The sequence below is a fragment of the Myxine glutinosa genome, chromosome 1, assembly GCF_964187855.1.
Source record: "Myxine glutinosa chromosome 1, kmMyxGlut1.1, whole genome shotgun sequence".
Lineage (NCBI taxonomy): Eukaryota > Metazoa > Chordata > Myxini > Myxiniformes > Myxinidae > Myxine > Myxine glutinosa.
Genome location: NC_136261.1, coordinates 345,534,036 through 345,549,035, shown reverse-complemented (window position 1 = coordinate 345,549,035; position 15,000 = coordinate 345,534,036). Strand labels below are relative to the sequence as shown.

Sequence of the window (15,000 nt, the reverse complement as noted above, 5' to 3'; positions counted from 1 at the left end):
GCGGCAGAGAGTGGAGTCATCAGCAAAGAGATAGAGAGGATTTTCGAGAGAGTCAGAGAGATCATTGATGAAGACCAGAAAAAGCACGGGGCCCAGAACACTGCCTTGGGGAACTCCAGCCTGAACAGCTCTGTGACCTATTTCCCTCAATAACTTATATACTATGAGTGATAACACCACAGTTCCAGTGTCTAACCCCATGTTTTCATGGTCTCTGAATCCAATGGGATCAATTGCATAAAGATTGGCATCCATCATCTTTAATTTCAAGATGGCCGCCATGGTGTTTCCATTTTCCTTGAATCTCTCATAGTATTTCAGGTAAAATTTCAATTCCAAGTGATACACATTGTTTTATTGGTCTCTGATAACAATGGAATGGTATTAATTAATCAAAGTTACACACAGTTGCAGTTTTAACTTAAAATATTGTGGGCACTTGAAAGGTGGAGGCTCTCGCACAGACGCGTAGTACTTCAAGCACTGTCCATCGCAGTCACACAGTGATGTGCAGGGCTGATTTGACCTGGAGCATTTACAGTTGCCTTTACAGGCCGACTTACAATGGCAGCTTGTACGCTCTGAACATGCCTCCTGTATCAGTGGTATTGTGGTCCAAATTGGTGTCAAAGAAGTCCCTGTTTTCATCCAGCCCCAATCAGCTGGTGATGGAAGTTCTGGGCAGGGCACAAGTGCCTGACTCCATACGTGTCCAGCCTGAAAACATGCACGTTTTAGGTGTTGCTCGAAGGCGTCTGCTGTTGAGGGAATGTGATCAATTGTTCTTGCCTTCTTCGTGAACAAGTGTCGGCGCATGTCATTCACTGTCTTTATCTCGGTAGTCCGGTCATAGAGGATGGCAACATATCTTTCTATGCTCTGTAGTTCCATAGTAATAGCGTCCACAGATGGACGATAAGCGAGAGCATGAAAGGTCTGCGTGATGCTGGGGTATGCCTCCCAAGCCTTCCAGGCTGTCTTTTTCCCAATTTGGGCAAAAAATGACTGTGTCGCAGCCAGTGAAGGCATGAAATAATGGCAAAGACTCGGACTTCCTGCGGCCAAGGCCGGTGGCAATTTTATGGATGGCAAGGTAGCGGTAGCTTTTACCAGTGCCAATGGCAATCCAGAGTTCCTCCACACCGTGTGACTGGTAGGTAAAGTAGTGTGCTATTGCCAAGACCACAATATCAGAATCTACAGTTCGAATCAATACCCGTTTTCTCCCCTTTTTCATGGCATCCAGGACATTTTCTTGGATTTTTTGAATTTTCTGAATTTTTGGGCGCCCCTCAGGAAAACAATTGTATAGGTCCATACTACATCTGTGCCAAATTTGGTGCTTTCCTGAAAAAATGAACGATGCTTCCTCTTAACTGCCTAACTATTATGGTGGTGGTTCGTGTGCAGCCCATGCATCACTGCTTGTTGCATCATTTTCTGCGGGTGTGGCTGTGCCGCTGATGCAGCGTCCCCTGTTAGCAGTGAGCTGGCACTCATTTTGCTGACCTCGGAAAGATGCCAGGCTGAGTCAACCTACCAGGCGTTAATTCAAGGGTACAACAGGGGCTTGAACCCCAAAGACCCCGATATCTCAAGCAAGTCACCTTTAGCCACTTAAACCTTATAGTGACCACTCTGTGCTTTCTGGGACTCGAGAAGCTTTATTGAAGGTCATCTCAATGCTTCAACCTTTTCCGCTTTGACTTGCCCTTGGCTTGCGAGGCAATGCCGATGGCGGTAATTCAAGCACCGTCTCTGAGCACACACCGCTCGGCGTGATGTTCTTTTGTGACGCATAGCTACACCATCGGCATACGTAATGTGGTAAAATGTGCTGTTCATGTGATTATTCATCGAATTTTGTTTTATCAAATATATTATTGAATTGCTATGCCAACTATTCCCCTATGCTTGGTTATCGATACCTTCGCCACCATACGTAGGCGGACGGATCAGGTTTGAGGTTACCGTACGTTTTCACCCGTCTGTCTGTGAGCAGGATATCTCCAAAAGTTCTGGACGGATTCGGATTAAACTTGGGTGGACAGGTTGGGTGTTTGACAAGGACGAATTGATTCGGTTTTGTTTCAGGTTCGAATCCAGATCTGGCCTATCAGTGGAAACAAAACGTAAACTATCCAGCCTGGCGGAGGTATGCGCTCGACCGAGTGTCGTTCTAGGTACTTTATATGCATACTAGCAAAGCTCGTAGGGCAATGCCGTCTGGAACAGCCTTTGTCTGTCCATCTGGTGTATATATGTATGTATGTATGCCCCCACAAATGTCCACCAATCAGGGATGAGGATCTGGTCACATGACAGGGGGACATGCTTAGTAACCATTACAGTTGAATATTTTACTAAAAGGAAATATAATAACTTTCCATGGAACGTTTTGGGGTCCCAGTGGGTGTCGTAAGATAAGTTGGAGGTTTCAGAAATTCCTCAATACCATTACGATTTTGAAATGTGATCGACACGGACCTTGCTCCCGAATCCGGAAGTGAACAGATGGCGATGGTTCGCTGGTTTGATAATATCTCAATATAATCGTAATTTCACATCATATTTTGATATATTACTACTATAGTATTAATTTGTGATTGGAGTGATGAATGATGCTATTAGGAATGAAAATATAGAGATATCGAGTTTCAAGCAGAATGAGGAAATGACGTAAGGGTTCCCATCCGTGACATTCGCAGATTCCCCATTTGCAGTTTCGCCATAGACTGGATATAGCAACATTCAGACTGGGTACGTTTTTTGTCCAAGTCATTCACGAACCTGCTGTCAATGTCTGACGTTCGACTGAAGGTGGCACAGGAATGTGGAATTTATTGAAAATTATTTAATACTTACATTATTTGCTAAAGGTATCCCCACCGAGGTCATGCTAAAGTATCAAACAGGCCCGGCTACGTAATTGTCAGACTGTCGACCTTGTTTTTCTATTTCTTGTTGGGGCCTAAAACATTTCCCGAAAGCTATTAAGGAATGGGGTCGGGGATCATTTAATATTACCTTTCACATAGCTACAATGGGGGAATAGAGCCTGTGATTGATGCTGTGAAGAGCAACAGGTTGAGATGGTTTGGTCATGTGTTGAGGAAGGATGTAAGTGACTGGTTGAGAAGAGTGATGGAAATGAATGTAGAAGGAGGTAGAGGACGGGGAAGACCGATAAAGACTTGGCTAAAGATGGTCGAAGAAGAAATGCGGGCAAGGGGTTAACAAGGAGAGATGCAAAAAATAGGGCAAAATGGAGAAGATTTTCATGGGGCCCGCTCTAGCAGGGGAAATGGCCTTGAAATGCCTGTTGTTGTTGTTGTTGTTGTTGTTGTTGTTGTATATAGCTACAATGGCTTAGATACGGTATATAGAGCGTTTGGAAATGAAATCAGAATCACTTAAAAATGAATCAGAAATCAAACCAATCAAATGAAAATTAATTTGTGTCTGAAATAATTGGTACCGTATTTTGGATCACATAACTGTACAAGTTTAAGGATTCCTCTCGATCTTGACATCAAAATGCATGTCACACTCTGCTCCGCGTCTGTTATATCTAAAAGCAGCGAACGGCGCATTGTTCGACCGGATCTCTCTAAATAATGAATGCGTTGCTGCGGCTTAGCTCCAGGAAAAGATGAGAAGCAGTCAATACTTTGTCCGGTGCATCGAAGAAAAACAGACAAATGCAAAAAAAAGCCTTTTCTCATTGATTTATTGATGTAACTGTGCCAGGCGACGCGCTGGACATAATGGGACGCTTCAGATCGTTGGCAAAGTGCGTTGTGTGGACTCCAGAGCGCTGCAGTGAACGGAAGTCTGCTGGAGCAAGCTGTATGGTGCTGGAACGAATTGTAGAATGACGTAGATATAGACACTAGAGTGAGAATAATAGCGTTATAGAGGGAGCAGCAGATTCATAAAAGCCAGCTGGAGGTCACCATGGAGCGAGGGAGTGAATTGTGACCATAACAACGACTGCAAGGTACTGCGTCCTCGTCACAAGGATTCGCATGAAGAGGTGGATTTTAAAACGACATCGGGACGCCCATCGTTGTCCTTTCACCTGAAAAATGTCAGGTTGGAGGGGACAGTGGGGAAGCATTTTTGAAATCGATTTGGAACAGCTTCATCGCCAATTGCGTGCCACGGATTTAGCATCCCTGAAGTCAGAGGGTTTTATAATCCACCACCTCATCCACGAACACATTTATTTAACAAACAGATATCCTTTTCACTCGATTTCACTCTGCTTTCGGTAAAGTGCTTTTGACCTGAATTTCTGCTTTGTAAACGCTTGGGGATTAAGGCGGTTAGCCGGGCAGGTCACTCAGCCTCCAGCTTTTGGGTGAATCGATCATACAACATCAAAAGAACGACCCCGTAGCAACTTTGATGTCACGCACAACGCACGCAGCCATAGCCGTTGTGCGTGTGACCCGCCGCCGAAAGCACACACTCTCTCTTTGTCTCCCATTCTCCCTCTGAAGCAAAATGCACACACAAAACACATTGCCGGGCTCACCAATCCTGCCGCGGTCGCCATTCCTGACTCCTTCCAGAAGTGAAACTGCAACTCGGCTTTGAACCTCAAAGTTAAGTCAACATCAGTATTTCGAACATGCATCGTAATCACTAAAGCAGCAACCGTTCCTCGGACGTCATTCTAAGTTTCCGATCTAAATTCTTTGGAGGTACAGGAAAGTGGAGGGGGAGAGAGAAAGAGAAAGAGAAAGAGCAAGAGAAAGAGAAAGAGAAAGAGAAGGAAAGTCAGATGCAGCATGTCTAACATCAATTCAAGTTTCAATGTATCATTATCATCATCGTCATCTTCGTCTTCGTTACACCGAGAGCAAATATGCCTCCACTAAGCATGCAAACGTGTGATTATATGATTCTGTGCATTTCTCTGTTTCATAAACTTAATTTCTTGGCTCATCAATATATCTGGCAGTTGCTGTAAGAATTTTTTCCCCCCATAATTCCTGTCTCAGTTTGGGTTTTGCAATAGTTTAAATTGCACATCGATCACTTGGATGTCTTACTGCCATTTTCTCCATCCAACTCCTGGGAACTGAATATTTTTTTGGTTGAAGAGATCACAACTTTTTCAACACTTTCTGCAATCTGCTGAGCTTCTTGTGCCACCGTGGAAGCAGTTTCAGAGATTGCTTCCACAATAGGCCTCTCAACCTTTGCTACAATGGTTTTAAGGATCTTCTCGAAATCTTCCGTTTTCGCACCATTTTCTAACGCTCTGTCTCTCTCCTCTCTTTCGGGCTCCTCGGATCCAGATTCTTCTTCCTCTTCAACTTCGGCTGCTTTCTCTTCAATAGGTGAGCCTTGCATGGCTTCCATAGACATGGCTTTTACTTCCTCTTCCTCTAATTCCTCTTCTCCTTTGTCATCTTCTTCATCTTCATCGTCAGCCCTTACTTCTGCTTTTACTGACTTTACCCTCTCCTCGACAATTTTCTCCTCAATATCTGACCCCTCTACTGCTTTTTCATCAACCTCTGTCTCTTTTACTTCTCCATTTTCTCCTCCTTCTTCCTCTTCTTCTTCTTCTTCTTCTTGTTCACCATTTTCGTCACCTTCTTCTTCACTTTCTTTTTCATCATCCTTTTTTCCTGGCTCCTTTTCTACACTTTCCACCTTTTCTTTTTCAACCTGTTCTTCAACAATTTCCTCCTCTTCAATCTCTGATGTTTCTTCCTCTCCTGAACCTTCTTCTTCTTCTCCTCCTTCTTCTCCAGCCTTCGATTCTACTTCTTCCTCTGTATCTTTTTCCTCATCAGACTCTGCTTCTTCTCCCTCTTCAGCCTCTTCTGCATCAGGTTCCGCTTCTACGTGAGCCACCTCCTCCACCTGAACTTCCTCCTCAGCTTCTTTATCAGCGATTACAGAAACAGTTGTCCTAACTTTCTTCACAGTGGTTTTGCATATCTCATCAGCTGCATGCTCAAGCTTCTCCTCAAGAGCTGAATACTCGGGTGGGGGAGATGGGGATTTCGGCTCTGATTGGGTGACCACCGTCTCTTCGACCACTTTGATCTGTGGTGCACGTTTAGATGGTGCAGGAGCAGATGTCGGTAACAACACTGGTGAGGCCCTGTCACCTGTGGATCTGGTCTTGTAGGCCGGAGGAGTTGCCGGTGAGTGCGGGAGCATTGGGTGACGAGTCTCCTCAGCATCCAGTAATTTCCTGCGGATTGAAATGTGACGTCAGACTTGCAGTTAATATTATAGCGGTGATCTATATACAAATGGATTTCCCATGCCATTAAAATGTGACAACGACTTCAAATGTGGATACCATTTTCATCTCAAATTGAAGAAAATTGGAAGTTAAAGTTGTTCATCTAGTGCTCTTTGGTCGATTGATGTCCAAGCGATACAAAAGTGCTTTTTATGAACTGTAATTGAAAAAAAAAAAAGCATTTTTATTGAAGACAATTCGGAGAAGCTTTGGACAAATGAAGGGCAAACCTGTAGGCAGAAATCTCGATATCGAGTGCCATCTTGGCATTAAGAAGATCCTGGTATTCGCGAAGGTGTCTTGCCATTTCCCATTTGGTACTGCGGAGCTCTTCCTGCAGTTGCACAATGGCATCCTGGAAGTGAAGAACGTTTATGCAGGTTAAGGAACGTGTGAGAAATGTGGATTATTAAAGGTAAAGACAATCGACCTGGATAATTTTTTTCAACCTCCACTGTACGGAATACAATTGTTTCAAATATACAACGACACCCATGCTTACACCTTCATGTTCTATAGATAAATATCAACATGTGCATAGACAAGTGACACAATATTATTTATGGATGGACCAAACAGATATGGTGATTTATTTTGTCTTAAGATATAGAATTAATTTTCTTTTTCCCTTGCCATTGACCGAGGGTGGACGGAAGTTATGTTTTCACCCCTGTTTGTCTGTTTGTCTGTCTGTCTCTTTGCCTGTGTGTTTGTCTGTCTGTTTGCCTGTGTGTTTGTCTGTATGTTTGTTTGTCTGTTTGTCTGTTTGCCTATCTGTTTGTCAGTTTGTTTGTCAGTTTGTTTGTCTGTATGTCTGTCTCTTTGTCTGTTTGTTTGTCTGTCTGTTTATCAGTTTGTTTGTCTGTCTGCTTGTCAGTTTGTTCATCTGTTTGTTTGTCTGTCTGTTTATCAGTTTGTTTGTTTGTCAGTTGTTTGTCTGTTGGTTTGTCTGTTTTTCAGTTTGTTTGTCTGTCTGTTTGTCAGTTTGTTTATCTGTTTGTTTATCTGTTTGTCAGTTTGTTTATCTGTTTGTCAGTTTGTTTATCTGTTTGTCTGTTTGTTTATCTGTTTGTCAGTTTGTTTATCTGTTTGTCTGTTTGTTTGTCAATCTGTTTGTCAGTTTGTTTGTCTCTCTGTTTGTCAGTTTGTTTATCTGTTTGTCTGTCTGTTTATCAGTTTGTTTGTCTGTTTTTGTCTATTTGGCTGTTTGTTTGTCTGTCTGTTTGTCAGTTTGTTTGTCTGTTTGTTTGTCTGTGAGTAGGATATCTCAAAAGGTTGTGGACAGATTCAGACAAAATTTTGTGGAGAGGTTGGGTTTGTGACAAAGACGAAACGATTAGATTTTGGTGAAGATTTGGATACGGATTCGAGAATTTCTCAAGTGATTCTTCACCATTGAGAGTTGGGGCCAAAAATGATATATACAATGATATCTCAAAAAGTTGTGGACGAGCTATGACAAAACTAGGTAGACAAGTGAGTTGATTAGGTTTGTTTGTCTGTTTGTTTGTCAATTCGTTTGTCTGTTTGTTTGTCTGTTGGTTTGTCTGTTTTTCAGTTTGTTTGTCTCTCTGTTTGTCAGTTTGTTACTTGCCGGAAAAGATTACGGCAAGTATGTTGATCGGTTGGTTTGTCTGTCTGTCTGTCTGTCTCTTTGTCTGTGCGCAGCACTACGTCTACACGGTTGCACGTAGAATCGCCAAACTTTACACACATATTTGTCTTGCCCCGGAATAGACTGTGCCCAATTTTTAACTCTCTCGGCCCAAGGCCTCCATTATGAGGTCATAATTTGATATTTTGACAAGTACAAAACTTCATCCGATCAAGATGCAATTTCTTGAGCGACATGATGGCATAAACTGGTGGAGAAAAAAAAAAAAAAAGATGACGTCATCGGTCACGTGGTTCGGCCGTCATCTTGGGAAAACCGAAAAACTTTGCACCTCTATATCTCCGAAAGTGCTGAATAGAAAAAATTGAGACATGGCTCATTGTAAAGAACTCTCCATGGGGAATAATATATGTTAATGATGATGTCATTGGTGCCTCCATTATGACATCATAATTCGACAAGTACAAAACTTCATCCGATCAAGATGCAATTTCTTGAGCGCCATGTCAGCATAAACTGGTGGAGAAAAAAAACAATGATGACGTCATCGGTCACGTGGTTCGGCCGCCATCTTGAAAAAACGGAAAAACTTTGCACCTCTCTATCTCCAAAAGTGCTGAATATAAAAAATTTCGACATGGCTCATTGTAAAGAACTCTCCATGAGGAATAAAATATGTTAATGATGATGTCATAGGTGCCTCCATTATGACGTCCTAATTCGACAAGTACAAAACTTCATCCGATCAAGATGAAATTTCTTGAGCATTATCAAGGAATAAATTAGTTTAGAAAACAAATAATGATGACGTCATCGGTCACGTGGTTCGGCCGCCATATTTGTCCAAAATGTCCAATGAAAAAGTACATTCCGGCAAGTCCTCGGTCTCTGATCGATTTTTCATTCGTCTGTTTGTCTGTCTATTTGGCTGTTTGTTTGTCTGTCTGTTTGTCAGTTTGTTTGTCTGTGAGCAGACAATGTCGTGTCTCAAAATGTGGACAATGTTGTGTCTCAATGCAGACAATGTTGTGTCTCAAAATGTTGTGGACAGATTCAGACGAAATTTGGTGGAAAGCTTGGGTGTGTGACAAAGAACGATTGGATTTTGGTGAAGATTTGAATACGGATTCGAGAATTTCTCAAGTGATTTTTCACCATTGAGAGTTGGGGCCAAAAATGATATAGAGTACGATATCTCAAAAAGTTGTGGACAAGTTATGACAAAACTAGGTAGACAAGTGAGTTGGTTAGGTGACAAGAACAAGCCGATAAGATTTTGGTTCAAGTCCGAATCTAGATCTGGCCTATCATTGGGAATCAAAACGTAAACTGCTCAGGCTGGCGGAGGCATGCGCTCTTCCATGTGTTGTTCCAGTTTGAGATGTTTTTCTACGGTTTTTAAGGCTCAAGGACAGAACACAAATCATACACACATGTCGACAAAGGTTTATCCATGCTCAAACACACGGGGTTTATCCATGCTCTATCCTCTTAATGCTGAGCATTAAGCGAGGAAGTAGAATGTACCATTTTTACAGTGTCTGGTATGACTCGGCCAGTGTTGGAATTGGACAGCAGCTCTCCCAAACTCAGAGCATATACGCTAACCACAGCAACATTGACTCTGCTTAATTAAGTCAAAGTCTGAGTGTTTATAAATGGAAAAGACTAGAAAGGGATAGATCTCCCCAATATACAATCATGGAACACCACCCATACATAAGTAGGAGTATGAAGTGGACACATGGATTTTAACAAATTCACATTGACAACAGTCTGAGACAGCACTTCTTCTTTTTTCATATTGCAGCACATGGCTGTGAGTAGCATCATTTGCCGGGGGCGCAGTTGTGCCGCTGATGCAGTGCCCCTGCAGGATAGAGCAGGAATTTTATAAATTCTTCAGTGTGCCAGCGATAGCTCGGCAAGTCTTCACACACCGTGGGATCTCTGAAATGTCTCCTACCAAACTTTGGCAGATGGGATGCCCGTTTAATGCCGATCCGGGAGACAGCACACACATTGATGAATCACATTAGCATAATGTATTTATCATTCCTTCATTATTAGTGGACATTCATTCATTCATCATTTATGGATCATTCATTAGTGGACTGATCAATCACAAGGAAGGACGAATTCAGATGAAAGAAAAGCTCAATGAAAATGATTGACCCATTAATCCAGAGATGATAAAAAAGAAATATGTAGAATCACCAGAATGGTCACGCAATAACATGTAAGAGAGAAAAAGGGAAAAGCAAAACAGACTGCAGGGCCATCAGCTGGGTCTACTGTACTGTGCCGTTATTGAGCTATAGACCCTCGAAGAGACAATGCTAAAGACAATGTGCCTTACATCATCCAGAGAAAGTATGACATTACTATTACATTACGGTAAAGGAGGGGAGGGAGACACAAAACTACCTGCAGAGCTGCAATCTCCGCCACGTTATTTTCGTCCAGTTCACCGAGCTGTCGCTCCAATGACTCCTTGGTCCCACGCAAAGATTCCACCTCGATGCTCTTGGTCTGCAGTTCACGGCGAGACATGCTAAGGTCATGGCGGGCACCGCGGAGGGCTTCGTCATTCTTCACGACCGCACTGGTCATCTTGGCCACCTTGACGCGGAACCACTCTTCGGTATTGCGGCTGTTTCTTTCCGAATGTCCTTCGAGCTGAGCGCGCATTTCACGGAGGGCCACGCTCACCTCAGGCCTCCCAATCTCACGGGCCTCCACATTCACACGTGAAGAGCGGACCTGCTCAAGAAGGTCGTTCACCTCCTCTTCGTGACCCCCACGCAAAAGAGCGAGTTCTTCTAGTAATCCTTCCACTTTAGTCTCCAGCTCCATGCGCAGCATGCCGGAGTCGTCCGCATCCTTCTTAAGGGTGCGAATCAGTGCCTCCATTTCCTCTCGGATCCTCGTCTCCTCGTCCAACTTTTCCTTCGTACCTTGCGTCTGCTCCTCTGCCCGATCGCGTTCGCTCAACACTCCCGCTTTCTCGCTAGCCACGGACTCCAAGAGTGCACGCGCCTCGTTAACCTCATTCTCGAGCAATCCTCCGAAGGAGCTACCCCCAGAGGCGGCTGCGCGCTTCTCCCGCAGTGTGGCGATCTCTGACTCAAGCTCCTTGTTCTGCTCCTCGAGATGACGTACTCTGTCGATGTAACCTGCAAAGCGCTCATTCAGGCCCTGTAGCTGCTCTTTCTCGTTCTCCTTCTTTTCTCTATCGGTCATTCGTGGTGCCGATGAGAAGCCATTGCCGTACTCCAGTGCACCAGAAAGCTGGAGGGTTCCTGCATGGTCTGCATGGAGAACCGGGGATGCGAAAGCGCGGGAACTAATGGAGCTTCCGCTGCGTGGTTTGTAAGAAGAAACGCTGGAGAACCCAGAGGAGCTACCAGTTCGAGACCAACTCTGTGGGCGGAAGCCGCTAGACGGAGAAAGTGCCATGTAGGAGGAACGTATCGAGGTGCGGGCAAGTGGTGAGTCGCTCCCGTAGCTCTTGCGGCCGTACGGGGATGTCATGGTGTCCAGGCTGTAACTCATAGCGCCTGGAGCTGAAAAGACCAAAGCTTGGGAAAATTTCTTTCAGCGAGGTTTAGAAAAGAACTGAATGGAAGAAGAAAAAAATCCGGCGTCGGCAATGCAGTATAGAAACGAACAAAGAGATGGAAGGAGCTAAGACAAAGGGAGATGGAGATGGGACTGATAATGTCGAGGAGCAGTTGGCTCACTCCTGCGCTTTCTGCGGTACTGCTCGGATTTTTATGAGAGGCGAGATGCGGCGCGCCAACACGATTCGCTGCGGAGGCACGCCTGCAGGGTCACGTGAGCAGAGTGTGCTGACACAGGAGGGTGGCATGAAGAAGGAGGGTTGGGGTGTGAGGAAGGAGGGGGGTTAGGGCTCGGGAAGAGGGAGATGGTGGGATCGAAGGTGAAGGAGAGAGGAGACGCATCGTGGAATAGCAGGTGTAGAGGATTTGGCCAGTCTCTCTCATAAAATACATTGTGGAAAGGGAATGCGGTGGAGTTGAGTGGGGAAACAATAATTGCTTATGTAATTGTGAGAGTCGGGTAGAGTGTAAAGAGAAGTCAAATCGATGGCGTTTCATCGAGTCGGGGGAGGAAAAGAGCAAGAAGATATAATTTTTTTGGGGTGGGTGGAGCTGTTGGGGTCAAGGTACTGATTGTGGCATTAAATTAAATCGCGAATATCAATCTGCACTTAACGTCAATAATTATATAATTCAGTCTGTTTGGCATTGTTTTGCCAATGATTGCTGGATTGTTGTTTTTCTATATCCTTTATTACTTCATTCAATGTGGGGTTGGGGGAGGAATTGGGAGGTTGGTAAAGTGGGGGGCGGGTATATACTTTATTCAATGTCTATCTACCTTGGGCGCTTCATTTAAATATATGAGTTTTTTTAACGTAGGCGTGAACTATTAACACGTGCGTCTGCATCTCGGATCGACCTATCCGCAAGGAAACAATGAGTTGGGAGAGAAAATATGTAAATTATATATACGGTGCTGCCCAGAAAAAAAAGTAAGCTATTGCTTAGTGTTAGGGTTAGGGTTAGGGTTAGGGTTAGGGTTAGGGTTAGGGTTAGGGTTAGGGTTACTTTGGTAGTTGCTATATTTACCATTGTATAATAAGTTGCTTGTTTCTCTGATTTTATATGAAGAACTTATTTACATCTTCATAATATTTATCTTTAATATTCTTTATTTCTCCTTGTTTGAGGTTTTTATGCCTCTGCCCCCAAAGGTGGCCGGATGCATTACGTTTTCAGGTTGTCCGTACGGGCTAAACCTCGTTTTTCTCAGCAACCACATGTCCAATTGAGACCAAACTTACAGGGTAGGAGTGACACCCATGCAGAATGTTTTTATGATAATTGTGACGTCACAGGTCACGTGGTGTGGCCGCCATATTGGATTAAACGCAAATAATTAAAAATGTATTTCTCGGAAACCGCTGAATGGAAAAATTTTAAACTTTCCACATTGTCAAGTACTCCCAATGGGGAACAATAGCATGATAGTGATGACATCATAGGTGAAGTGGTATACCAACCAAAAATGTTTTAATCGAATTCCTTATCCTGAAAATATGAAATTACATTCACATGACCCATTACCCATTTGTATTGAAATATTAATTTTATGACATCATAGGTCATATGGTTTGGCAGCCATATTATATTTAATCTAAAACCTTAAAAAAACATCTTCTCCCAAACCACCAAATCGATTGACTCGAAACTTTATGTGTCATTGACTCGGCATGGCGATTAAAAGATGATCACAAAAACATCATTGGTCACATGGTGTGGCAGCCATATTGGATTGAAGGAAAATATTAAATAATTATATCTCTGAAACCGCTTACCCTATCGATGCGAATTTCACAAATATCATCTAACACCACTGTTGCATATAGTTTGAAAATGACATACAGTAGGTCACGTGGTTTGGCAGCCATCTTGGAAAGAAAAACTAACCCTGTCCGATCAACCCGAAACTTCACAAACGTGATCGCCTACCCATACATATGCAGAGTGTACATTTTTTTAAGGTCATATGTCATGTGGTATGGCTGCCATATTAGCTCGAAAGCCAATATTAAAAAAAAATCCCTTCTCTGAAACCACTTCACGGATCAATGTGAAACCTGTCATGGCTCGTGAAAATGTAATACTTTAAAAGAGCTGAAGGGATTTAAATCAAACTTGTTTATATTTATGACAGTGAACGAGGGCATATATCCGTTGTGGGACTAGGCAGAGGCATATTGGCGACAGTAGCATTGCTCTAGTTTTTAAAAAGCAGTGAAACACCCATCATGGATTACTTTTTTCTGGGCATACTTGCATATGATGATTCTAAATAATGCGTTCCGTTTTGGCACGCAGATATAAGATGATAAGTGTAAATTAATCCAAGGAGAGACTTGCAAATAAAGATTGACAATTTAAATAAATTTAATTCATTCACATGAATTCTTCATTGACAATATAAATTCACAGGCCACCAGATGCATAGTGTGTGTGTGTGCATGTGGGTGCGTGTGTGTGTGTGTGTGTGTGTGTGTGTGTGTGTGTGTGTGTGTGTGCATGCATGCGTACGTGTGTGTGTGTGTGTTTGTGTGTGCCACCAGCACGGTCTGCATCTTCTTTTTCATTGTTTGAAGTCCAACCTGTACGACGTTGTTCCTTGAATTGCTCAATTTATCATCAAGGCAGATGCGCTTTAACGACAATGCAATTTGCTACGAGAAAAGCTGTTAACTTTCTCCAGCCGATATGAGTCTGGTGGTGGAGATCTGAAGAAGCCGAATAGCAGAAACCTATGTAGTGGTCCTTTCGCCATAACAGCCAAACAGCTCAATCTTGGTTTCATCAGACCACAGAATCTTGTTTCTCACAGTCTGAGAGTCATTTAGGTGCTTTTTTGCAAACTCCAAGCGGGCTTTCATGTGTCTTTCACTGAGGAGAGGCTTCCGTCTGGCCACTTTGCCATAAAGCCCAGATCGGTGGAGTGTTGCAGTGATGGTTGTCCTTCTGGAAGTTTCTCCCATCTCCACACAGGATCTCTGGAGCTGAGCCAGAGTGACCATCGGGTTCTTGGTCACCTCTCTTGCCAATGCCCTTCTCCTCCGATTGCTCAGTTTGGCCGGGTGGCCAGCTCTAGGAAGAGTCCTGGTTGTTCCAATCTTCTTCCATTTAAGAATTATGGAGGCCACTGTGCTCTTGGGAACCTTCAATGCAGCAGAAATCTTTTTGTAGGCTTCCCCAGATCTGTGCCCCGACACAATCCTGTCTCTGAGCTCTGCAGGCAGTTCCTTCGACCTCATGGCTTGGTTTTTGCTCTGATATGCATTGTCAGCTGTGAGACCTTATATAGACAGGTGTGTGCCTTTCCAAACATGTCAAATCAATCGAATTTACCACAGGTGGACTCCAATCAAGGTGTATAAACATCTCAAAGATGATCAAGAGAAATGGGAGGAGCCTGAGCTAAATTTCAAGTGTCAGAGCAAAGGGTATGAATACTTATGTCAATGTGATATTTCAGTTTTTTCTTTTTAATAAATTTG

At 43.4% G+C, this 15,000-nt stretch overlaps 1 protein-coding gene across 1 annotated transcript; it reads right to left on the bottom strand.

Annotated features, from left to right (window-relative positions):
• Positions 1-3,718: 3,718 nt before the first annotated feature.
• Positions 3,719-11,711, bottom strand: LOC137412937 (neurofilament medium polypeptide). Its single transcript, XM_068098282.2, has 3 exons — positions 10,317-11,711; positions 6,505-6,629; positions 3,719-6,220 (listed from the first exon to the last, which is right to left on the bottom strand). The coding sequence occupies exons 1-3, from the start codon at positions 11,442-11,444 to the stop codon at positions 5,044-5,046; spliced, it is 2,430 nt and encodes an 809-aa protein (XP_067954383.2). The 5' UTR covers positions 11,445-11,711; the 3' UTR covers positions 3,719-5,043.
• Between the last annotated feature and the right edge of the window lie 3,289 nt (positions 11,712-15,000).